Raw genomic sequence first — 22,930 nt, forward strand, 5'->3', positions numbered from 1 at the left:
GACAGACGATAACAACAACTGATAAACACGGAGGCTCCCAATAGGGAGCTGGGCCTGCCTCCCTGAGTGCCAGGGCAGGAGGCCACAACACAGGATGCTGCAGTCAAATGAGTTGCGTTCCAAAAGTCACAAATTGCTAGAGTAGATGGGTGGTGAAAAATATTCTTAAAAACTCACAGAATGACACCAGCAATCATCTGGTGTCACACAGTATACAGAGCAATAACTCTCTTTTCCTGACACAATACTGGGTAATTTTTAACCAGCATTCTGCTGCAAAAAAGTAGCATTTCCCAAATACTCTTGCAAATGGACTGATAATTTTCTTTCCAAGTCTCAGAGCTGTTGCCTGATTTGCATTTCTCTGAGGGGAAGCAGGGTCCTGTGTGTGGATTTGTGTCTGTGGATGTATGTGTATTCGTGAGAAAAAGATCCTGCTGGCATCAGCAATCACTTCTGCCACTAGGAAATGGATCACGGGCTCTTCTCTGGAAGAAAAGTCCACTATTCTCTGGAGTGGACTTTTTTCCTGCTCAAGCCGATGCCACAGACCCCTTTGTAGTTTGGCATGAAGCCCCATTCCTCTGTAGTCTTTGTCTCCCACTGTGTGAGAAATCCAGATCAACTTCTAAAGTGCCCTCCCCTGAAATCAGACCTCTCAACCTCCCAGGGACCTAAAACAGCATGGGCCTGAGTACCGCTTAGAAATGTTTTCTTGAAGGGGAGGGGAAGTAGGAGAGGAAGAAGGAGTATGAGATACAGGGGTGTGTGTGTGTGTGTCAATTACTGATAGGAATTCACACACAGGAAAACAAGCCACCAAACAGACCCTGGTTCAAGGTGTCAGGTTTATTATGACAAGCCCTTTTGTTTTGTAAAACTGCCATATTCACTAGCATCACCCCAAAAACCATATGGGAGTCTGAGGTCTGTTTAATAGCCACAGGTCAAGAAAAACCCTCCAGATTTCCAAATTGGTGACTCTCTTCTACCAGGGTTTTGGAATATTTTTTTCAAGGAGTCCAAATGCACTTAGGAGTCACCAATCCCGGTCGCAGCTGTCAGAATCCCCCCAGTACTATTCATATTGGGGCTCTCATTGCTGAGGATGTTACTCACAAAGTTCCCCGCAGCAATTAAAATGAGGTAGCAGTGTAAAACAAAAAGAGGCTGGGTGGCTTCACCATAAGGCAGTCTGTCATCTAGTGAACTTCTTGGGTTCGGCTGGGATTTGTACCTCTATCTTTGTTTTGGAATGCCCACAAGGCCTCCCTGCACGGACCCGGCACGGCCTTCATTTCTGGATGCACAATGCAGCACCCAGCTCCTTGGGGGTCAGCAAAACGCCGCACTGGTGTAATGCCGAACGCGCCCCAGAACCTGAGAAGTCCCCACAGGAGTCGGTCCACGTCTCTAATCTCGAGGCAGACACCACAGCATAGCATGGCTTAGAAATCCCCTCAAGTCGGGAAACCCAGGGCCCGCCCAGTCCCGGGGCAGCAGTGCCCGGCTGGCGTGTGCGCCAAGGGCTGCTGCAATGACTTTGCATGGAGCATACTCTCCCCACTGGGGCTGTCCTCCCGTCTCGGCCACTGCAGGGGCACCGCTCCGGGCAGGGCCCTGCACGCCGTCCCTCCCGGGTCTCGGCCGGGCCGCCGACCCCCTGCCGCCCGCGCCGCCCGGCCCCCGCCCGCCGCACCTTGGTCTCCTTCACATGCTGCTTGACGCCCTCCGGGTACCACTGGACGCGCACGTAGCCGCGGCGCAGCGGGCTGGCCCGGCCCTCCTCGTGGCCCGCGCCCCCGGCCTCGGAGCAGCCCGAGCTGCCGCGGCCCTCTTCCTCGCCCTCCGAGTCCGAGTCCTCGCCGTGGATGAGGCGCACCAGCCCGAAGTGCACGGAGCCGCGGTAACGGCCCGACACTAGGTCGTGAGAGAACAGCAGGCGCTGCGAGCCGGCTTCAGGGCCGGAGTCCGAGGACGGCCCAGAGGCCGAGTCTGAGGCGAGCGTCGGCGCCGGCGCCGGCGCCGGGGTCGGGGTCGGGACGGGGACTGCGGCCGGGGCCGGGACAGCCTCCGGGGCTGGGGCCGGGGCCTGGGTGGGAGCGGGAGCTGCGGGCGTCTGGGCTGCAGGATCCGCCATAACTGCTCTGCGCGAGTGTCGGGCGGCGGCGGCAGCAGCAGCAGCGGCGGCGGCGAACGAGGCGCGGGGAGGCGGGGCCAGTGGGCGCCGGGGGCGGGGCCACGGCGCGCTGACGTGTCCCTGCGTGGCGCCGTCGTCAGGGAGCCGGGATGCAGTTGCTAGGAGCCACCGCCTCGTCGCTAGGGGACGCTGAAGATGCTGCGGCGGGTGGGGGCAGGATGGAATCCACTGAGTGGGGCAAGGGCAAACAGGATTCAACAAAAGGAAGCGAGAAGGGGCGGAGACTCGGGAGGAGGAAGTGGGGTGGCCACAGAGGAAGAGGGGAGTGGTCCGGGTGGGGCAGAGGATGGTGGAGAGGCTGTCAACAACTTTTAATGAGCTCCCTTGGCGTCCTAGCCTAGCCCCAGGCACTGCGAGGGTTACAGAAAGAGAAGGATACTGTCCCTGTCCTCCAGATGTTTACAGTCTGGCTGGGGAGACAAAACAAATACACATTAAATAGATAAAAAGCGACTCCAACTTGTAAGGCTATAATAGATATACATAGAGCACATGTATAATGCACTGTATTCGGGAATTCCAAGCAGTTTGGAAGGTCGTGACCCCTCAGAGATTGAGCCAGCAGCTGGTGAAGGAGGGCCAGAGAAAGGTAACAAAAGGATCAGTGGACCCAATGGGTTTGGCTATAAATCCATTTAGATAAGTTCAAAGCTCTCTCAAGCCAAGAAGGAATGGCAAGAGGTAGCATAGTAAGGTTGCTAAGAGTGGGAGCCATGGATTCCAATTTTTGGCACTGTCATTTACTAATCGATAAAAATAGGCACACCGATTAACTTATTTTCACCTTAATTTTCTCATCTGTAAAATAGGGATAATAGTAGCAATATCCATCTCATTGAGCAATTGGGAGGATTAAATAAAGAAGAACAGTGCCTGGCATATAGTTCCTTCAATAAGCTTAACCATTATTGTAGTATTTCCAAGCGCCCTGACTAGACTAAATTCCAGACTAGCAGAACTGTTATACTTACATTTTGCTCCATGTTGCCATTTTAAAATATAAAAGGTGGCTCTAGGGTTGGGTACAGTGGCTCGTGCCTGTAATCCCAGCACTTTGGGAGGCAGAGGTGGGCAGATCACCTGAAGTCAGGAGTTTGAGACCGGCCTGGCCAACATGGCAAAACCCATCTCTACTAAAAGCACAAAAAAATTAGCTGGTGTGGTGGCAGGTGCTTATAATCCCAGCTACTCAGGAGGCTGAGGCAAGAGAATAGCTTGAACCCGGGAGGTGGAGTTTGCAGTGAGCTGAGATCATGCTACTGCACTCTAGCCTGGGCAGATTCCCTGGGCAGAGAGCAGGACTCTGACTCAAATATGCATACATATATATATATATATATAACTCTTGGCTGGGTGTAGTGGCTCACACCTGAAATTCCAACACTGTGGGAGGCAGAGGCAGGTGGATCACTTGAGGTCAGGAGTTGAAAACTAGCCTGGTCAACATGGTGAAACCCTGTCTCTACTAAAAACACAAGGTTAGCCAGGCATGGTGGTGCATGCCTGTAATCCCAGCTACTCGGGAGGCTGAGGCAGGAGAATCGCTTGAACTTGGGAAGAGGAGGTTACAGTGAGCCGAGATCATGCCATTGCACTCCAGCCTGGGCTACAGAGCAAGACTCCATCTCAAAAAAAAAAAGTTAAAAGAACATGCACAAAACAGATGGCACCTTAAGTACTTAAGATGCCCTAGACCAAGTACTGATAGAGTATTGATGTAATATTGGGCTCAGCGTGGTTGTCTATTGACCCAAATCTTAGAATATTTATATACTAAGATATAGAAAAAAACTGGGGCTGAATGAGCTGAAGGGGAGTTAGGATATGATTTTGGGGCAAAACTGGGTTCTCAAATCATGGCCTTCCCATCCTAGACAACAATGCTGAATGGCCATCTAGAATCATTGCTGTAAAGATGCAGGTCCCTACTCCCTCTCCTGTAGAGACCTGGGAGATTAAACAGCAATAACATAGTAGTTTCCGTTCTGCCTCCCATGATCCTTTCAGCCCCGTTTTCTTGGCCCCGATAACATAGCATTTATTAAGCACATGTTATTGACCAGGCATTGTGCCAGTTACTTCCATGCACATTATCTTGTTTGTTACCACAATCTTGGATATAGAGGGCTTTTAACCTCATTTTACCAAAGAAGAAAGAGGTCCCAAGGAATTCAGTGCCTCAGATAAGAGGCAATCACCTGGGGAGTCTCCCCACTCCCAGGGCAGGGCTTTTTCTAGATATGCTATTTCTGTAGGCTTCCTTTGGAAGAACTCTCTTGCAGAGAGGAGTCCATGTCTTCATGTATCCCACTGGGGGATAGGGCAGTCCAGACCTCAAATCTGCTGTGTGTGTATGTGTGTGTGTGTTTGTGTGTGTGTGTGTGTGTGTGTGTGTGTGTGACAGAGTCGCACAGGCTGGAATGCAGTGGGGTGATCTTGGCTCACTGCAACCTTCGCCTCCCAGGTTCAAGTGATTCTCTTGCCTCAGCCTCCTGAGTAGCTGGGATTACAGGCGCCCGCCAAAGTGCCAGGCTAATTTTTATATTTTTAGTGGAGATGGGTTTTCAACATGTTGGCCAGGCTGGTCTCAAACTCCTGACCTCAAATGATCTGCCTACCTTGGCCTCCCAAACTGCTGGGATTACAGGCATGAGCCACCGAACCCAGCCTCAAATCTGCTTTTCTTTCTTTTTTTTTTTTTTCACTTTTTACTTGGCCAGCGACCAATCAAATCTGCTTTTGATTGGTCAAAACATCAAGTGAGTTTTGCATTGTACTCCAGAGTATGCCTGTGTTAGTTGTTTTAGTGTAAAAACTAATGCCCTTTCCTCCCTAATCATTGAGTTATATTGGCACTCATGGAAGATGTGCTGTGTTTATTCTGCGGCGTCTTGTAATAATGGCTAATAATAGCTATCACTTATGGAGCTATAACTCCTTGGCAGGTACTCTACTAAGTGCTTTCAATAGATTGTCAGGAAACTGCCAGGTTGTAGGTAAGAGTCCTTGATTTCTGACACTGATCTCTCCCTCACTAGACGAAACCCTTGATCGTGGGGATCATGTCATATTTGTGTGTGTAAACCTGGTGCCTAGGACAGTACCTGGCATAGGGATGGAGCTCAATCATGTGTCATATTAGGCCAGGCGTGGTGGCTCATGCCTGTAATCCCAGCACTTTGGGAGGTTGAGGTAGGTGGGCCACCTGAGGTCAGGAGTTCGAGACCAGCCTGGCTACCATGGCAAAACCCCATCTCTACTAAATATAAAAATCAGCTGGGTATGGTGGCAGGCGCCGGTAGTCTTAGCTACTTGGGAGGCTGAGGCAGGAGAATTGCTGGAACAAAGGAAAAAGAGGTTGCAGTGAGCCGAGATTGCACCATCACACCCCAGCCTGGGCGACAGAGTGAGACTCTGTCTCAGAGAAAAAAAAAAAAAAAGAAAGAAAGAAAGAAAAGAAAAGTACCATATTAGTGGATGTGAAGGGCCTGAGAACCTGTACCTCCATTCTGTGAGTTTCCCATCTTCCCTCTGACAAACACCCAAAAGTTGAAAAAGCTGGGACAGAGCTATACTCTTTGGCTGCTCTAAATCCTTTCAAGTGCCCCCAGTTTGAACTGCATCTGAGCTCCTTCTGAGAAATGAGACTCAGTAAATTCCTACCCATCTGATGGTGTCTTTCAGTGACCTCATTCAGACCCAAGATGCTCTGAATAAGGTTTGCAGCTTGACTCCTTCCCTGGGTGCCCAGACACAGTCTCCATGTGTATAGGCTGGCTAGCAGGGTAAGCGTGGATGGAAGCTTCTGCTTGGTTTTTACTTTAATTATTGTTGAGGCATAGGAAGGAGGAAAAAAACTTCATTCCCTAATAAAGAAACCCTTTCCTATCATGGCCCCATCACCCAGCCTTTCATGGGGAATAGAGCTATTTCTTGGGAGAATTTCACTTATTTACAAATGTGCCTGCCAGAAAGTGAGCTGGCCTGGCCTCACTAAGTGGGGTGTTTGGTGTGCAGGAGGCGGCAGAGCCGGCCTCAGAGTGAACTGATTTCAGGGAAGCAGGCCCTGTCTCATCCCTATCTTTAGGAGCCACTGGGGCACCTCTCTGGACCCACATGGTGTGCTCGGGGCCCAACACTGCCCTCTGAGGGAGACTGCTTGACCTCTCCATTGCTGTGCAAGTGATTTCAGGCTGGCCCAAAGAGCTCCTTCCACCCTGGAGTGGGTGTTTGGGGGCACTAAGGTGCCTTAGGCACTGGGGACTTCAGCTGGGGGGTGCGGAGGGAGGTGAGCTGCCTTGGGGAGTCCTCCACGCCCTCGTGTGGCTGGCTGAAGAAATGCCTCTGAGGCTCCAGCTGAATGCTGCTCAAGGCTTTTGGAGTGAAAAGGGGCCCTTCTTGCTCCTGGAGCCTCACCTGCTCCTTGCACAGGTGCCCTGAGAGAACTATGGGACTTGCCCAAGGTCACTCTGCAGTACAGTCAGGATCAGGACCCAGCCTGGCTGGCCCCTGGCCAGTCTCACTCCTGATGGGAGGATGGGTTGCAATCCACTGGGCAAAACACTTTGTGCTGGGGCAACCGTGAAAAGTTTGAGCAATAATGACAGCCCAGGATCACCGGGCTCATCCTGTTTCCCTCATTCCTGAAGATACAGGGCGAGGCACAGTGAATCTGCTGGATTAGCTTCAAGAATAATATGCCACTGCCACCTCCCACAGCTCCAGACTCATGGGTGTGTCTTGGATGTGACCAGTCATAGGTCCAAAATAGACTCATCATCTTTTCCCCGAATAGTTTCTTCTCCCAGAGTCCTCATCCTGATTGAGGGCAGTGTCAACTACCTGGGTACCTAGTTGGCCACCTGAGGGCCAGCCCTCACTCTTAAGCTCTACATGCAATCAAAGCCTGGGTCTTGGCCCCTCCACTACCTTTTCACACCTTTCCTGTCCAGAACTGCTCCACCAGGTGGGGGCAGATCCATGGAGAGGTGGGGAGGTGGGAGATACAGCGGCTAAGAGTGAGCTTCTGGAGTCACAGGGACCTGGGTTTGAAGCTGTGCTGCTACTGGTCACTATGTGACCCTGGACAAATTATTTTATTTCTCTAAGCCTCAGTTTCCTTTCTGTAAGGTGGGAATAATAATAGTACCTACTTCATAGGACTGTAGAGACTGTAACTGACCAACTGAATCTAACATGCTTTGCCCGGAGACTGCAAAATGGCAGGCCTGATAATGTGAGCTTTTGTTATGAGCTCATCTCCATCTCTTGCCTAGACCTCGGCTGCAGTCCCCTCACCAAGCCCCAGGCCGTCTAATCTATCTGCTGCCTTGTTCCCAGGGTGATTGAAAATGCAAACATGGTCATTGGACTCTTGACTCTACATCTTTCTGTGGCTTCCCAGGGTCCACCCAAGAAGGTATATGTGGCCTTTCATAAACTGATCTAATCCTTCCAAGCCTCTTCCCCCTCTGCATCCAGCATGTAGTGTTCTGCACTCCAGCCCCAGTCTTTTTTCTTTCTTTCTTTCTTTTTTTTTTTGAGATGGAGTGTCTCTCTGTTGCCCAGGCAGGATCTCGGCTCACCACAACCCCCGCATCCCAGGTTCAAGTGATTCTTGTGCCTCAGCCTTCTGAGTAGCTGGGATTACAAATGTCCACCACCACACCTGGCTAATTTTTGTATTTTTAGTAGAGACTGGGTTTTGGTTGGCCAGGCTGGTCTTAAACAACTGACCTCAGGTGGTCCGCTTGCCTTGGCCTCCCGAAGTGCTGGGATTACATGCATGAGCCACCGTGCCTTGCCTTAAAAAATTTTTTTTTATTAAAAAAAAAATGGAGATAGGGTCTCACTACATTGCCAAGGCTGGTCTTGAACTCCCTGGGGTCAAGCGATCCTCCTGCCTTGGCCTCCCAAAGTGCCGGGATTACAGGTATGAGCTACTGCATCCATCCTCTTTTGGCTTTTCAAAACGTGGCTACTAGGACATTTAAAATCACATGTGGGGCTCACACAATCTTACTACTGGGCAGTGTGGCTCCATTGCTCAGGGAGGCATAGGTCCCTTCTTTGGCCAGGAGGTGGCAGTCCCTCCTTGCCTTTAATGCCTCCATTCCAGAATGGTCTGGAAGGTTCCTGAGGTAAATGCCTTTCTAGTACGCAGATATGGAGCCTCAAATAAGGCAGAGTCCTACTCAGCCCTAAGTGCCACCCTCCTCAACAGAAGACTCTGGGCTGGGCACAGTGGTTTACACCTGTAATCCCAGCACTTTGGGAGGCTGAGGCAGGCAGATCACTTGAGGTCAGGAGTTCGAGACCAGCCTGGCCAACATGGTGAAACCCTGTCTATACTAAAAGTACAAAAAATAGCCAGTCATGGTGGCATGCACCTGTAATCCCAGCTACTCAGGAGGCTGAGGCAGGAGAGTTGCTTGAACTTGGGAGGCAGAGGTTGCAGTGAGCCGAGATCGCACCACTGCACTCCAGCCTGGGCAACAGAATGGGACTCTATCTCAAAAAAAAAGAAAACCAAAAAACAGAAGACTTTGCCCCTAGCTGATAGGCACCTGCTCTGTGGGTGGCATGGTGCCACACTCTCAACCCAGCCTCTGTTTTCCAGAGGGCATAAGCCTCTTGGGGGGACAGGTGTGTAGTGGATGCTGTGGCGCACCTCCCTATCCTATCCCTCCCCAAGCACTGCCCTTGGTTGAAAGAAGGGGCCTCACCCATCCACTGACAGAGCCTGGCCCTCTTGCCTCCACTCAGGATTCGGGTGAAGGGCCAGCCCCGCTTCCAAGTTCCCTCTGGGATCAGCGGAGGCCTCTGCTGCAGTTAACGTCCACATTGCAGGATATACTCTCTCACAGCTGTGTTCCTGAGAGCTCGCCTCAGCAAACTCCTCACGTAAGTCTCAGAGTCTTAAAGTCTATTTTCTGGGGAATTTGACCTACATAAGAATTGATGCCGGGTGTGGTCCTGGGAAACGGAGTCTAGAGGGGGTTTTGGAGCTGGATCATATGCCTGTGAATGAGGACCCTGTTACTAGTGGGATGCTTGACGTGGATGGCCCCCGCGTGCTGCAGCAACAAAGCTGTGCAAACTTTACCAGTGGTGAACAGCGATGGGATAAGAGTAGAAAGAAATCAGCAGTGGGCCAGGTGTGGTGGCTCACAGCTGTAATCCCAGCAAGCACTTTGGGAGGATGAGGAGACTGGATTACTTGAGGTCAGGAGTTTGAGACCAGCCTGGCCAATATGGTGAAACCCTGCCTCTACTAAAAATGCAAAAGTTAGCCAGGTGTGGTGGTGGGTGCCTGTAATCCCAGCTACTTGGGAGGCTGAGGCAGGAATATTGCTTGAACCTGGGAAGTGGAGGTGGGTGAGCTGAGATTGCGCCCCTGCACTCCAGCCTGGGTGACACAGTGAGACTCCATCAAAAAAAAAAAAAAAAAAAAAGCAAGAAAGAAAGAAAGAAAGGAAGGAAGAAAAAGCAGTGGATGCAACATCTCAAGTGTGTGAGAGGTATGGGAATGGAGTAAGTGTAAGGACCGGGAGCTGGAGGGCTGTTGGGGCAGTTAGTGCAGGGGAGAAAGACAGTCAAAGGCTGGGGGTGAAAAGTCGCCACTTGAAGGTAAAGTGGAAAAGCCAGAGGGTTTCCTTGGTAGCATGTAAAGCAACTCACCTCCTGATGTTAAGGAACAGAGGGAACAGAGAGAAGTTAGCGTGGCAGAGCCCCAGAGCAGGTTGAATTCTCAACCTTAATGAGTCAGCTATACAGAGGAGGCCCCTGGGGAGAAGCAGGAGACATCCAGGGACAGAGACTAGTGCCCTTCCTTCCTTGGGGACAATGCCTCTTCCTTAGGAGACATGTGCTATCCCCTCCCCAACCCTGAGTATATACTGCACCTCCCCTTGCACTGGGCCAATAACTCAGGCTAAATCACAACCTCACTCACTGGCAAAGTGCTGGATCGGCTGAGGGAGGAAGGAGGCTCTGCCCTGAAGGAGCTGCAGGTCCTGGCCAGAGCCAGGATAGTGGGGACTGGAATCAGAGGATGCTGGCTGGGCCAAGGGGGTCAGAGCATGAAGTTGGATAAGGAACATGTGTTGGTGTGGGAGCTCTTTTCCCTGTTACATGATTTATTGCCCTGACAAGGACCCCGGTACTTGGAAGTGTGGAGAAAGTGATTCAGGGAGGGCACTTACCCTGAATCAGGCAGGACTGCCGATGGCTCCCAGCTGGATTCTCCTGCAGCTGCGCTCAATGAAGCAGCTGCTTCACCCAAAGTGATGCAGGACGACGAGGCGGGTCCAGGAGGGCTCCCCAGGTCTGGAGCTCCTCAGGGGATGGCTGAGGCCTTGGTTACAGCTGCACCATCACGGCTCAGCTTCCCTGCCCAGCCCTCTGCCCTGCTTCATGGCAGGGGTCATTCCTGAGACCTCTTCCCAATACACTTGCTGCACACAGTTCTCCATTTCCCATCCCCCGGGCAGCCTGCCACGTGGTCGGACTCAGGCTGGAAAGGTAAAGACAATAAGGCAAGATATGCTCAGTGCCAGGTCTGTGGGGCAGACCTTAAGTGCAGGGGAGGAGTTGAGAGAGAAAGTGACCATCTAAACCACCAAAAAATGCAGCCCTTGTACAGTGCCTGAGAAAGGGCTGTGCTTTCTGCACGCTGGGCCTCTCAGCTGCTCTGCATGGAAAACTGGGCTCTCAGAGGCATTATCAAGGTGTCCCTGGGACATGGCCATGGGGCCCACTCCTTGGTTTGCCCCAAGTGGGCTCCCTTTATTCTGAGAGTGAAACTGGGCAGCTGACACACGGAGGGGAGGGGGTGTGTCCCCAGGCAGGAAGCTTCTGCATTGGGCCCGGCGGGATTCTCACTGCCCCTGCACCAGGCTCTCTAGATGCATCAGCAGCTGCGGCAGGCTCAGTGCCTGGGATGGGGTAGGGGCTGTAGGGAGGTCTCCAATCCCCAGCCATGGCAGCGGGGCAGTGTGCCTTTAATCAACAGCCTCTGCCCTCCATCTCTCATTGTTACCATTAAGGCCATTCCTCTGCATGTGGCCTCACCACCCATTTCTCCCTTCTGAAAGGACTCCTTATATATATATATGTATACACATATATATACACACATATATATATGTGTATATACATATATATACATATGTATATATAAAATATCTCGCTCTGTGGCCCACGCTGGAGTGCAGTGGTGCAATCTTGGCTCACTGCAACCTCTGTCTCCTGGGTTCCAGCGATTCTTCTGCCTCAGCCTCCAGAGTAGCTGGGATTACAGGCACCCACCACCAAATCTAGCTAATTTTTTTTATTTTTAGTAGAGACAGGGTTTCACTATGTTGGCCAGCCTGGTCTTGAACTCCTGACCTTAAGCTATCCACCCGCCTTGGCCTCCCAAAGTGCTGGGATTACAGGTGTGAGCCACCATGTCCAGCCTTCTGGAAGGATTCTTAAAGATCATTGGAACCTCCCTGTTGGCAGAATCTGAGATCTGTTCTCCATTCTTCACGGCATTTCAGGCTCTAACTGCCCCATTCCTTGGACATTCTCCCCTGGCTCTTCCCTCCTTGTGGCTTCACCTGTCTTCCTGTTAACAACTCCTTTCCCGGCTAACAGTGGACATCCCTAAAGCTTGGATCTCAGCTCTCCTGTGTTGATACAAATCCCTCAGACCCTTCTTTTACTGCCATGAGATCCGTTATCCACTCAATAACTGTAGCCATCATCTTCACCCCGTCTGATTATGAGTGGGATGGGGGCTCTGATGGATCAGAGGTGAGGCTCTACCAGGGCAGGTGGGGAATTAGGTAGCCTGGCCCCTCAGAGTTCTCTGTGTGCCCCGGACAACCCGTCTCCAAACTGCATAGAATATTCTGGAGTCCTGCCTGGGTGTGGTGGCTTACCCCTGTAATTCCAGCACTTTGGGAGGCTGAGGCAGGTGGATCAGCTGAGGTCAGGAGTTTCAGACCAGCATGGCCAACATGGTGAAACCCCATCTCTATGAAAAATACAAAAAATTAGCCCAGCGTGGTATCGGACACTTATAATCCCAGCTACTTGGGAGGCGGAGACTGGAGAATTGCTTGAACCTGGGAGGCAGAGGTTGCAGTGAGTCGATATCATGCCATTGCACTCCAGCCTGGGCCACAGAGTGAGACTCTGTCTTTAAAAAAAAGAAAAAAGAATATTCTGGAGTGCCAAAGTAGAAGCCCAGTCACAGACCATGATTTTCTTGGGACCAAAGAGCCTTCTGGGAGAAAACTGAACCCCATCTGGCATTTGAAATGCGTAAACCTGTTTGGGAGACCAAAAGAGGCCAGCCTGGATGGAGAGACAGAGGGACCCCTGAGGGAGGCCATCATGGGCAAGGCAGGGTGGCATGGTATACCCTAGGCAGCGAGTTGGGATGGGAGAGTTGTGGATACAGGACTTTCAAAGGAGCTGCTGCTGGAGGGAGAGTCTGGGCACAAAGAGCAAAGCTATCAGCAGGAGTCTAAAAAGAAGCACCTCTGAGACCACCCTCACACCAGGGACACCAGTTGCACTGACTGTGTATCAAATGCCCAATCTTTTTTTTTTTTTTTTTTTTTTGCCAATCAGTTTGAGCTTATGAGGTTGCTCAGGTTAGCCTTGAACTGATGACCTCACCTTCGCGAGCGCCATGACCTCCGGCGGGAGCCACTTTGGACCCCTTCAAATGCCCAATCTTATCCTGATTCTGCAGTTAGAGTGCTGGCAACATCTCTGGTGACTGCCTCTCAGATGGATCTTGGGGATGGAGAGGAGAATATATCCTTTGCCCTGCAAGTCATACCTGTTCAGTCACTCTAGACAGCTGCTAACCTGATGGGCAAAGTAGGTACAGACAGGGAGAATGACACCTGCAGTTTCCCCAGGCTGCTGGAACAGATGACCACGAACTGGATGACTTTAAACCACAGAAATGGCTGGACATGGTGGCTCATGCCTATAATCCCAGCACTTTGGGAGGCCGAGGCAGGAGAATCTTTGGAGCTCAGGAGTTCGAGACCGGCCTGGACAACACGGTGAAACCCCTGTCTGTACAAAAATTACAAAACTTAGCTGGGTGTGGTTGTGTGCACCTGTAATTCCAGCTACTCAGGAGGCTGAAGTGGGAGGATCACCTGAGCCTCAGATGTCAAGGCTGCAGTGAGCTGTGATCATGCCACTGTACTCCAGCCTGGGTGGCAGAGCAAGACCCTCCCACCCAGGCTGGAGTGGTCTCAAAACAAGACAATGAAGCAACAACGACAGAAATGTATTTCGTCCTAGTTCCAGAGGCCACAAGTCCAAAGTCAAGGTGTTGACAGGGTCAGTCCCTCCTGGAGGAGGGAGATAGAGGGAAGGAGGAAGGAGAAGAGAGGAGGATCTCTGGGGTAGGAGCTTTCCTTGCCTGTCCAGCTTCTGGGGACAGGGGGCTCCCTCAGTCCTTGGTGTTCCCTGGCTTGTGGCTACAACCCTCCAGACTCTGCTCCATCTTCATGTGGCCTCCCTGCATGCTAGTCTCAAATCCCCTTGACTTTTGTCCTATAAAAACTCCAGTTATTGGATGTAGGGCCCATCCTACTCCAGAATTACCTCATCATCTCGAGATCTTTACTTTAATTATATCTGCAAAGACTTTAATTTCAAGTTAGGTCACATTCTAATGTTCCAGATGGACAAGAATCTGGGGGCTTGGGGGATACTTCCTAACCTACTGTATCATCGCTGCCTTCAAAGAGTTGATGGTTCTCTAAGGGGAGAAAGATATGGACATTAATAAATTCCATAAAATGTTACAGGGACTAAAATGGCCACAGAGGCAATGCAGGTGGCATGGAAATTACAAAGGAAGATTGGGGCTGGGCGTGGTGGCTCACACCTGTAATCCTAGCACTTTGGGAGGCTGAGGTGGGTGGATCCCCTGAGGTCAGGGGTTCAAGACCAGCCTGGCCAACATGGTGAAACCCTGTCTCTACTAAAAATACAAAACTTAGCCAGGTGTGAGGCTGGGCGCAGTTGCTCACATCTGTAATCCCAGCACTTTGGGAGACTGAGGCGGGTGGATCATGAGGTCAGGAGTTCAAGACCAGCCTGGCCAATAAGGTAAAACCCTGTCTCTACTAAAAAATACAAAAAATAGCCAGGCATGGTGGCAAGCACCTGTAGTCCCAGCTGCTCAGGAGGCTGAGGCAGGAGAAACACTTGAACCCGGGAGGCAGAGGTTGTAGTGAGCCGAGATCACACCATTGCACTCCAGCCTGGGTGACAGAGTAACTCCGTCTCAAAAAAAAAAAAAAAAAAAAATTAGCTGAGTGTGGTGACACATGCCTGTTTTCCCAGCTACTCAGGAAGCTGAAGCAGGAGAAATGCTTCAACCTGGAAGGTGGAGATTGCGGTGAGCAGAGATCTGACCATTGCTCTCTAGGCTTACTGACAGAATGAGAGACTCCTTCTCAGAAAAAAAAAAAAAAAAGGAAGATTGGTCAGTTTCATCTACGAGATCAAAGGCAACTTCACAGTAAAACAGACCCTTCAGCCAAGTAGTGTTGCCATGTGGACAGTGCCAGAGTGAGAGCAGTGTAGACAGAAGAAAGATGAGGGAATTCAGGCCTCCGTGTGTCTGGAGTCCAGGTGAATGTGTGCGTCTGGGGTAGTGGGAGGTGGCGATGGAGAGGGAAAGGCTGGGTCAGAGATAGATTTGAAGTGTACACACTGCAAGGACTTTAGACCTAATACTGCAAGTGGAAGAGGACCCGGGACAGTTGGATGTATGAGTCTGAGGCACAGGCGAGGCGGTTAGCGCAGAGTCAGTGAAGCAAAGCAAGGCTTTTCCACACCATGCTGATGGTGTGGAAAATGGCACAACCCCCAGATAAGACAATTTAGCAACAGCTCAGGAAAGTACAAACAGCTTTTCCTGTTGACCCAGCAATTCTCCCGGAAATCTATGCCTTAAAGACACACTTGTACAGACTTAAAATGTGGTAGAAATATGATTATCCCTTTCTGAAATACGAAAAGATTGGAAGCAGTCCAGGAGTCAATCTAGAAGGGGCTAGTTAATAGAATACTGTACTGTTGCTGCAAAAAAGGGGGATGCTCTGGCCGGGTGCGGTGGCTCACGCCTGTAATCCCAGCACTTTGGGAGGCTGAGGCGGGTGGATCACGAGGTCAAGAGATCGAGACCATCCTGGTCAACAAGGTGAAACCCCGTCTCTACTAAAAATACAAAAATTAGCCGGGTATGGTGGTGCGCGCCTGTAGTCCCAGCTACTTGGGAGGCTGAAGTAGGAGAATTGCTTGAACCCAGGAGGCAGAGGTTGCAGTGAGCCGAGATCGTGCCATTGCACTCCAGTCTGGGTAACAAGAGCAAAACTCTGTCTCAAAAAAAAAAAAAGGGCGGGGGGATGCTCTCCATGCACTGATTTGGAGTGATTTCCAGGATATACTATTAGATTTAAAAAAAAAAAAAAAAAAGCAAGGGGCCGGGCGCAGTGGCTCACGCCTGTAATCCCAGCACTTTGGGAGGCTGAGGTGGGTGGATCACAAGGTCAAGAGATCGAGACTATTCTGGCCAACATGGTGAAACCGTATTTCAACTAAAAATACAAAAATTAGCTGGGCATGGTGGCATGCACCTGTAGTCCCAGCTACTCAGGAGTCTGAGGCAGGAGAATCGCTTGAACCCGGGAGGCAGAGGTTGCAGGGAGCAGAGATCATGCCACTGCACACTCCAGCCTGGTGACATAGAGAGACTCCAACTCAAAAAAAAAAAAAAGCAAGGTGCAGAACAGTGGATGCAGTATGCTATTTTTATGTAAGAAAGTGCAGAAAATATGGGAATAGGATGTGAGTAAAACTTCTCAGAAAATACATTTGATTTTTGAACCATATAAATCTATTAACCCTTCAAAATAAATTTTAAAAAATATAGGCAGGGCGCAGTGGTTCACACCTGTAATCCCAACATTTTGGGAGGCCGAGGTGGGAGAATCACTTGAGGAGTTTGAGACCAGACTGGGCAACATGGCATCTCTACCAAAAAAAATGAAAGACATATGAGTAAAATTTTTCCCAGAGAAAATGCAAGTGCAAGATTAGACAAAGTCTTGGGTCACAATCCTTAGGACATTCACTTTTGTTTTTCTTTTTTTGAGATGGTGAAGTCTTACTCTGTTGCCCAGGCTGGAGTGCAGTGGTGAGATCTCAGCTCCCTGCAACCTCCACCTCCTGGGTTCAAGTGATTCTCCTGTCTCGCCTTCCAAGTAGCTGGGATTACAGGCACCCGCTACCATGCCCAGCTGATTTTTGTATTTTTAGTAGAGATGGGGTTTCACCATGTTGGCCAGGCTGGTCTCAAACTCCTGACCATCCGCCTGGGCCTCCCAAAGTGCTGGGATTTCAGGTGTGAGTCACCATGCCCAGCCCTATTCTGGATATTCCATGTAAGAGGAATCACACAATATGTGACCTTGTTTTTCGAGACGGAGTCTTACTCTGTTGCCCAGGCTGGAGTGCTGTGGTGCCCTCTTGGCTCACTGAAACCTCCACCTCACAGGTTCAAGTGATTCTCCTGCCTCTGCCTTCTGAGTAGCTGGGACCACAAGTGCTCACCACCATGCCTGTATTTTTAGTAGAGACGGGATTTTGCCCTCTCGGCCAGCCTGGTCTCAAACTCCTGGCCTCAAGTGATCCTCCCGCCTCTGCCCCACAAAGTGCTGGGATTATAGGCATGAGCCCCTGTAGCCGGCCAGTATATGACCTTTTATTAGTCTTTTCTCACCCAACATAATGTTTCTGAAGTTCATCCAGGTTGCAGCTTATATTAATACTTCACTCCTCCTAACTGCTAAGTAACTCTTCACATGCATATGCCACTATTTGTTTACCCACACATTTTTAGAAGGGAACATTGATTTTTAAAAATAGACTTTATTGGCTGGCTGCAGTGGCTCACGCCTGTAATCCCAGCACTTTGGGATGAGGTGGGCAGATCACCTGAGGTCAGGAGTTTTGTTTTTTTTTTTGAGACAACATCTTGCTCAGTCACCCAGGCTGGAGTGCAGTGGCGCAATCACTGCAGCCTCAACCTCCTAGGCTCAAGTGATCCTCCCACCTCAGCCTCCCAAGTAGCTGGGCTGCAGGTGTGTGCCACCATGCTTGGTTGATTTTTAAATTTTTTTGCTACGTTGGCCAGGTTGGTCTCAAACTCCTGGGCTCAAGTGATCCTCCTGCCTTGGCCTCCCAAAGTGCTGGGATTACAGGTGCGAGTCATATGCTCAACCTAGGGATCTCCTCTCTGCTGCCATCACCCTGTGGGCCCCTCACCCTTCTCATTTTCCTTCTCATTGGTAATGGTGTGTGGTTTTCTTCCCGTTGACCAGGACAAAGTTCCCAGCCATCACCCTGCACTCCCCTTTTGTCTCCTCTCCTGTCCCAAAAGGTTTGAACTTCCCAGCTTCGTCATGTTTAACATACCACCTCATCTTTAAAATATATATATATTTTTTAGGCTGGGCACGGTGGCTCATGCCTGTAATCTCAGCACTTTGGGAGGCCAAGGCAGGCAGATCATCTGGGGTCAGGAGTTTGAGATCAGCCTGGCCAACATGGTGAAACCCTGTTTCTACTCAAAATAAAAAAAAAAAAAAAAAAAAAAAAAAAAAAATGTTCTAACAACTTGACATTTCTAAGAAAAATAAAAAGAATACAAAAACAAAAGCTGGATGTAGTGGCACATCCTGTGGCGGATGCCTGTAATCCCAGCTACTCGGGAGGCTGAGGCAGGAGAATCGCTTGAACCCGGCAGGCAGAGGTTGCAGTGAGCTGGGATCATGCCACTGCCTCCAGCCTGGGAGAGAGAGAGAGAGAGAGAGAGAGAGAGAGAGGGAGGGAGGGAGGGAGGGAGGGAGGGAGAGAGAGCGAGCGAGCGAGCGAGCGAGCGAGCGAGAGACTCCATCTCAAAAAATACATATATATTTTGAGACAGGGTCTCACTCCATCTGTCGCCCAGGTTGGAGTTCAGTGGCGCAGTCTTGGCTCACTGCAGCCTTGACCTCTCGGGCTCAAGCTATCCTCCTGCCTTCGTCTCCCAAAGTGCTAGGACTGCAGGAGTGAGCCACTGTGCCTGTCTTACTGCCTCATCCTGTTCCCTGAGGTTCTACTTGTCTAGACCTCTAGGGTGTTGTACAGAAGGAACAGGGCCTTGTGGAAGTTGGAAAAAAGAGGCTGATTCGGCCGGGTATGGTGGCTCACGTCTGTAATCTCAGCACTTTGGGAGGCCGAGGCGGATCACCTGAGGTTAGGAATTCACCTGAGGTTAGGAGTTCAAGACCAGCTTGGCCAACATGGTGAAACGGTGTCTCTATAAAAAAAGAAAAAATAAAAATAAAAAAAAAAAGAAAAGAAAAAGGCCGATTCGACAGCAGGCATCACCTTCTGAGGCATTGCCAAGTGGCTGTGATTAGGATTGGCCACCAGGGGGTGCAATGGAGCCATAGTCTATGAAGGGACAGAAGAGGCCTTTGGGGAGACCCTGGAGGTTGAAGGTGGGGGTTCCAAGCTGAGGTCTTGGACATGATCACCCTGCCAGGCCAAGTCCCAGGAGGTCTCTGGTTGGTACTGAGAGATCTGTCGAGGGTCCCTTCTAGTAGGCAGGTGGGCCTCAGAGAATAGGGACCGGCCCTGGGAGAGGGGACCCAGAGACAGGAGGAGTGTGTGTGGTGGGTGGGCAGGGGCATTGGGACTGGGTCACTCCATTGTCAGGGGCTAAGTGTGTCCCAAACCGTGTGGGTAGGAGCAGGAGCTTTCTCTGGGAGGTGTTGAAAGAGTGCACCTGTGAGACCCAACCTGCAGGGCCCCCAGGAACCCGAGATGGACAGGGGATCTGCACTGCTGGGTGGGGCAGACAGGCAGGCAGCGCAGGAGTGTCGGGAGACGGGGCATGTGCCACTAGAGAAGAGCGAAGGGGCGCAGGATGGGGTGTGAGCTGGAAGGCAGGAGAGAGGGGCCTGCATCCAAGGGAACCAGGCACCAGGTGCCAAGGCCCAGCAGCCCTGGGAATGAGTGGAGCCAAGGTCAATGGCAGTCAGAGAGCTTTGGAGTTGTGATATTGGGTAGAGCAACCTCCTGAATATTTAAGTAAACTTGAAGTGGAACTTACTTAAAAGTGCACAAATTGGCAGCTTGAATTCCCACCACCTCCCCTACAGAAGAGGCAGGCTTGTCTAAGACTCAGAGGGACAGTGGGATCGCTGGTGCTCAGCCAGTCGGTGACAGAACAGGGATTAGAGCTGGACCCCTAAGGCTTAGCCCCATGCTCTCTTCCCCAACCCTGGGGCCTCAGTCAGCCTCTGGTAATCCCTTCTGTGCCCAGGGCACCAGCGCTGATATTTCCCTTCAGCAAGGCAGGGGCAGGGAGTGAGGCTGCCAGAGTCCTGCTGGCGTCATTCTGCCTGGTATAGCTCAGGAGGTGGGGTGGGGGGATTAGAAGCCTCTGAGAACAGCACCACATGCTGCTCGGGTAACACCTGCTACTACAGCCTTGCAGCCAGGAGTCCCGGATTTTCCTGGTTCCTGTGCCTGCGGACAGGCCCCTAGGGCGACTGGCTTTGTGAAGGGAACACTAAATGCCCTCTTCACCGTCCAGGTGGGTGGAACCCCAGCCCCTGGGTGGGGTGGAGAGGCAGGAGCTGGCATGGCAGGGGAGTGGCAGGGATGGGTAGGTGCCGGTGAGAGAAGAACTAAGGGGCAAAGGATGGTGTGTGAGCTGGAGGGCAAGGGGTGCACTTTAAGGACCCCTCAGCTGTCAGGAACAGGAGCTTCCCTGCTTGGAGCTTCTAGACATGGAGGGAAAAGTGGAATTCATGGAGCTTATTGTCTTGGAAGTTGGAGGGAGGGACGGCCTCCTCTAAGAACTGCAGATCAGCAGGGTGTTTTGGGAGACAAGAGTGCCCAGAGGACATGTCTGATGAGCTGGACATGTAGGGCAGGGGGTGTCCTATGCACCCTCCTTGCCTGCTCCTCCCCATCCTCCAGGCCATTTGCAGCCACCGACTCTCTCTAACCTCCCCACCCCCCAGCACAAATCTTGCATGTGTGTGGTCCAGTCTGAGCCATCTGGATAGAAGCAGAGGCTTGCTAAGGGCCCACTTTGATTAAGGGGCTTTTTCTCTAGGGTCAAGTGCGGAGGCTACCTAAAAGCTCTCCGCCACAGGATCTTGCACCCAAAGGACTATAATCTTCCCTCTGGGCAAGTAAGATAAACCATGTGAATGGTGGTGTGGTGGACCCGGGCACCCACCCACTACACAGTTGCATTAGATGTGGTCATTGGAGGTTCACGAGTCCTGCATCTTCTCCCACCGTGGGCAGCAGGGTAAGGCTGGGGTGCCGCAGGGTAAGACTGTGGTGCCCCAGGCTCCACTGAGCCCTGCTCATCCCTCCCACCATCTCTGGGGCTCAGAAGCACCCAGAAGGCACCCTGAGACCAGTGTCTGCAGGTCTGCAAGGGGCACAAACCTCCATAAATCCTTTTGGCTGCGAGGGAAAGGTGGGGAGCCAGTGCCAATGTTTGCAGTCCCTGGTAATAGCCTCGGGAACCAGGGACCTGGGGAATGTGGCCATCGATTTGGGGGCTGGCTCTGCCCCAGTTCTTGCTGCAAAAGAGGCCAGAGGCTCACTGTGTGGCCTGCCTCTCTGGAGATGCGGATCAGACCCCTGTCTGTTCTCCACCAGGTGCTAGGAGGCCCTCCTTGGCTTAGGAGACCACTTCCAAAGCTGGGGCACCTCAGGGAGGCAGCAGTGGCCAGGATGTCCATGCAGAGCACCAACCCCCCGAAACCGAAGGCCCCACATCAGCCGCCTGGGATCCCCAAGTCCCTGAGCTGTCAGCGGCGCCACACACTCCCTGCCAGTGAGTTTCGCTGCCTCACTCTGGAGGACGCTGTCAGCGCCTTTGAGATCGAGCGTGAAGGTGAGTGGCTGCACACAGGGTTGGGGGGTGCTCCACTCTGGCCCAGCTATCCTGTGGGGAGGAGACCCTTGAGTCTCCTGTTCTTGGAGGCTGGGTCCCAGAGTATCAGACCAGGTGTGTGCTCAAGAAAGTGGGGAAAACAGCAGCCCTAAACCCCATTTTCCTGTGGGGAGCGGGACATCTGAGTGGACACTCGGGGTGCAGTGGGCAGTGGGTTCAAGGCACAGTTAACCAGTCACCCACCAGAGCCTCCTGCCTCAGCCTTCATTTCTGTCTTGGGCATCTGCCCTCTCTACCTGGATGAGATCCGGTACTTCCTGACCCTGTGTCCAGAGCTGTCCCTGGGCTGGTTCGAGGAGGGCTGCCTTGTGGCCTTCATCATCGGCTCGCTCTGGGACAAGGAGAGACTCACGCAGGTGAGGATGGGGCTGCGACGCCCAGCTCCGGGGAGACCTCTGAAGACAGAGGTCAGCCAGATGGTGGGGAGGGGAGACCAGAGGCTAGGAATTCTTCCTCCAGTACTGGAGAGAGTACAGCCGCGGGACCCCTCCCTGGTGTAGCTGCCTGGTATAGCATGGGAGGTGGGGTGGGGGGATTAGAAACCTCTGAGAACAGCACCATATGCAAGACCTTCTGTTTTCAAGTTTTCTCCATGGGGTTAGGGGTATGGCTCCCAATTTGGGGCCCTCCTTAGCTGGGAAGGGAGCCCTGACTCCAGGCACCCAGGGGACACCTTGCTCCCCACCTGGGTAGGTGGTTGGGGGGAAGCACACATCAGTGGTCCCTTGCTCACCCCCAGGAGTCGCTGATGCTGCACAGGCCTGGGGGCCACATAGCCCACCTGCATGTGCTGGCCGTGCACCATGCCTTCCGGCAGCAGGGCAGGGGCCCCATCCTGCTGTGGCGCTACCTGCACCACCTGGGCAGCCGGCTGGCTGTGCACCGGGCTGTGCTCATGTGCGAGGATGTGCTGGTGCCCTTCTATGAGAGGTTCGGCTTCCACACCATGGGTCCCTGCGCCATCAGCATGGGCTCCCTCACCTTCACGGAGCTCCACTGCTCCCTGCGGAACTACCCTTTCCTGCGCAGGAGCAGCGGCTGCTAAACTGGGCTGCCCACATGATCCCCTTCTCTGCCCTGGGCTCATCTCCTGAGCATGGAGACAGTAGCTTCCAGAGAGTGGAGAGAGCAGGGCTAAATAAAGAAGAGATGGGGTGGCTTCTCACGGCCTGAGCTGGAGTGGTGTGTCCCGTTTGTCCCCACAAGGCTTCTGGACCTCCTGTGTTCTGAACTCTGTGCCTGAGACCAGGCTGGGTTAAATGGGGACAATGGCAGGTGATGTTGGGTCCTTGCCTCCTTTCCTCCCTGGGCAGGTGGGCAAAAGCACCAAGGCGGGTCCTCACAGGAGCCCAGTGCTCAGGGGGTCCTTATTCTCCCCAGCCTCATGGATGCCCCTTCTCACCCTCAGCCCCTGGGGGTAGTGGGGAGCAGGATGGGGCAGAGGTGGCTTGTGCTGTGGAGGCAGCTTGGGGCAGGGAAGCTGGGGCAGGGCCCTCTGGCCATGGTAATCAAGGGGTCATGCCCCATGCCTCCTGGGCAGCTCCTCGGTGTGGTGGGTGAGGCATGGGCACAGGGAGTGGACCTGTCCCCAGGAGGGGTGACAGGACAAGTGCTGTGTCTTCTCCTCAGCACCATCCCCATCAGTGCAGGTGGCCCCTGGGCCCAGG

General features: G+C 52.2%; 2 protein-coding genes across 6 annotated transcripts in view; one reads left to right on the plus strand and one right to left on the minus strand.

Moving 5' to 3' along the window:
• Positions 1 to 2,170, minus strand: part of UBE2O (ubiquitin conjugating enzyme E2 O) — a 63,761-nt gene extending 61,591 nt beyond the window's left edge. For all 4 annotated transcript variants that reach the window (XM_035301850.3, XM_035301849.3, XM_008997779.4 and 1 more), the window contains exon 1: positions 1,700 to 2,170. In XM_035301850.3, coding sequence (XP_035157741.1) covers positions 1,700 to 2,140 — 441 coding nt within the window. In that variant the 5' untranslated portion in view covers positions 2,141 to 2,170. The remainder of the gene's footprint in view (positions 1 to 1,699) is intronic.
• Positions 2,171 to 7,517: 5,347 nt separating this feature from the next.
• Positions 7,518 to 22,436, plus strand: AANAT (aralkylamine N-acetyltransferase). 2 transcript variants are annotated; one of them, XM_035301858.3, is made up of 5 exons: positions 7,518 to 7,619; positions 8,966 to 9,103; positions 20,966 to 21,203; positions 21,465 to 21,619; positions 22,003 to 22,436. In XM_035301858.3, the coding sequence occupies exons 1-5, from the start codon at positions 7,560 to 7,562 to the stop codon at positions 22,306 to 22,308; spliced, it is 897 nt and encodes a 298-aa protein (XP_035157749.1). In that variant the 5' UTR covers positions 7,518 to 7,559; the 3' UTR covers positions 22,309 to 22,436. The 2 variants fall into 2 exon arrangements, with proteins under 2 accessions (XP_035157749.1, XP_008996028.1); XM_008997780.5 differs by lacking the exons at positions 7,518 to 7,619; positions 8,966 to 9,103 and adding an exon at positions 19,727 to 19,877.
• Positions 22,437 to 22,930: the final 494 nt, after the last annotated feature.

Source organism: Callithrix jacchus, chromosome 5, assembly GCF_049354715.1.
Source record: "Callithrix jacchus isolate 240 chromosome 5, calJac240_pri, whole genome shotgun sequence".
Taxonomy (NCBI): Eukaryota; Metazoa; Chordata; class Mammalia; order Primates; family Cebidae; genus Callithrix; species Callithrix jacchus.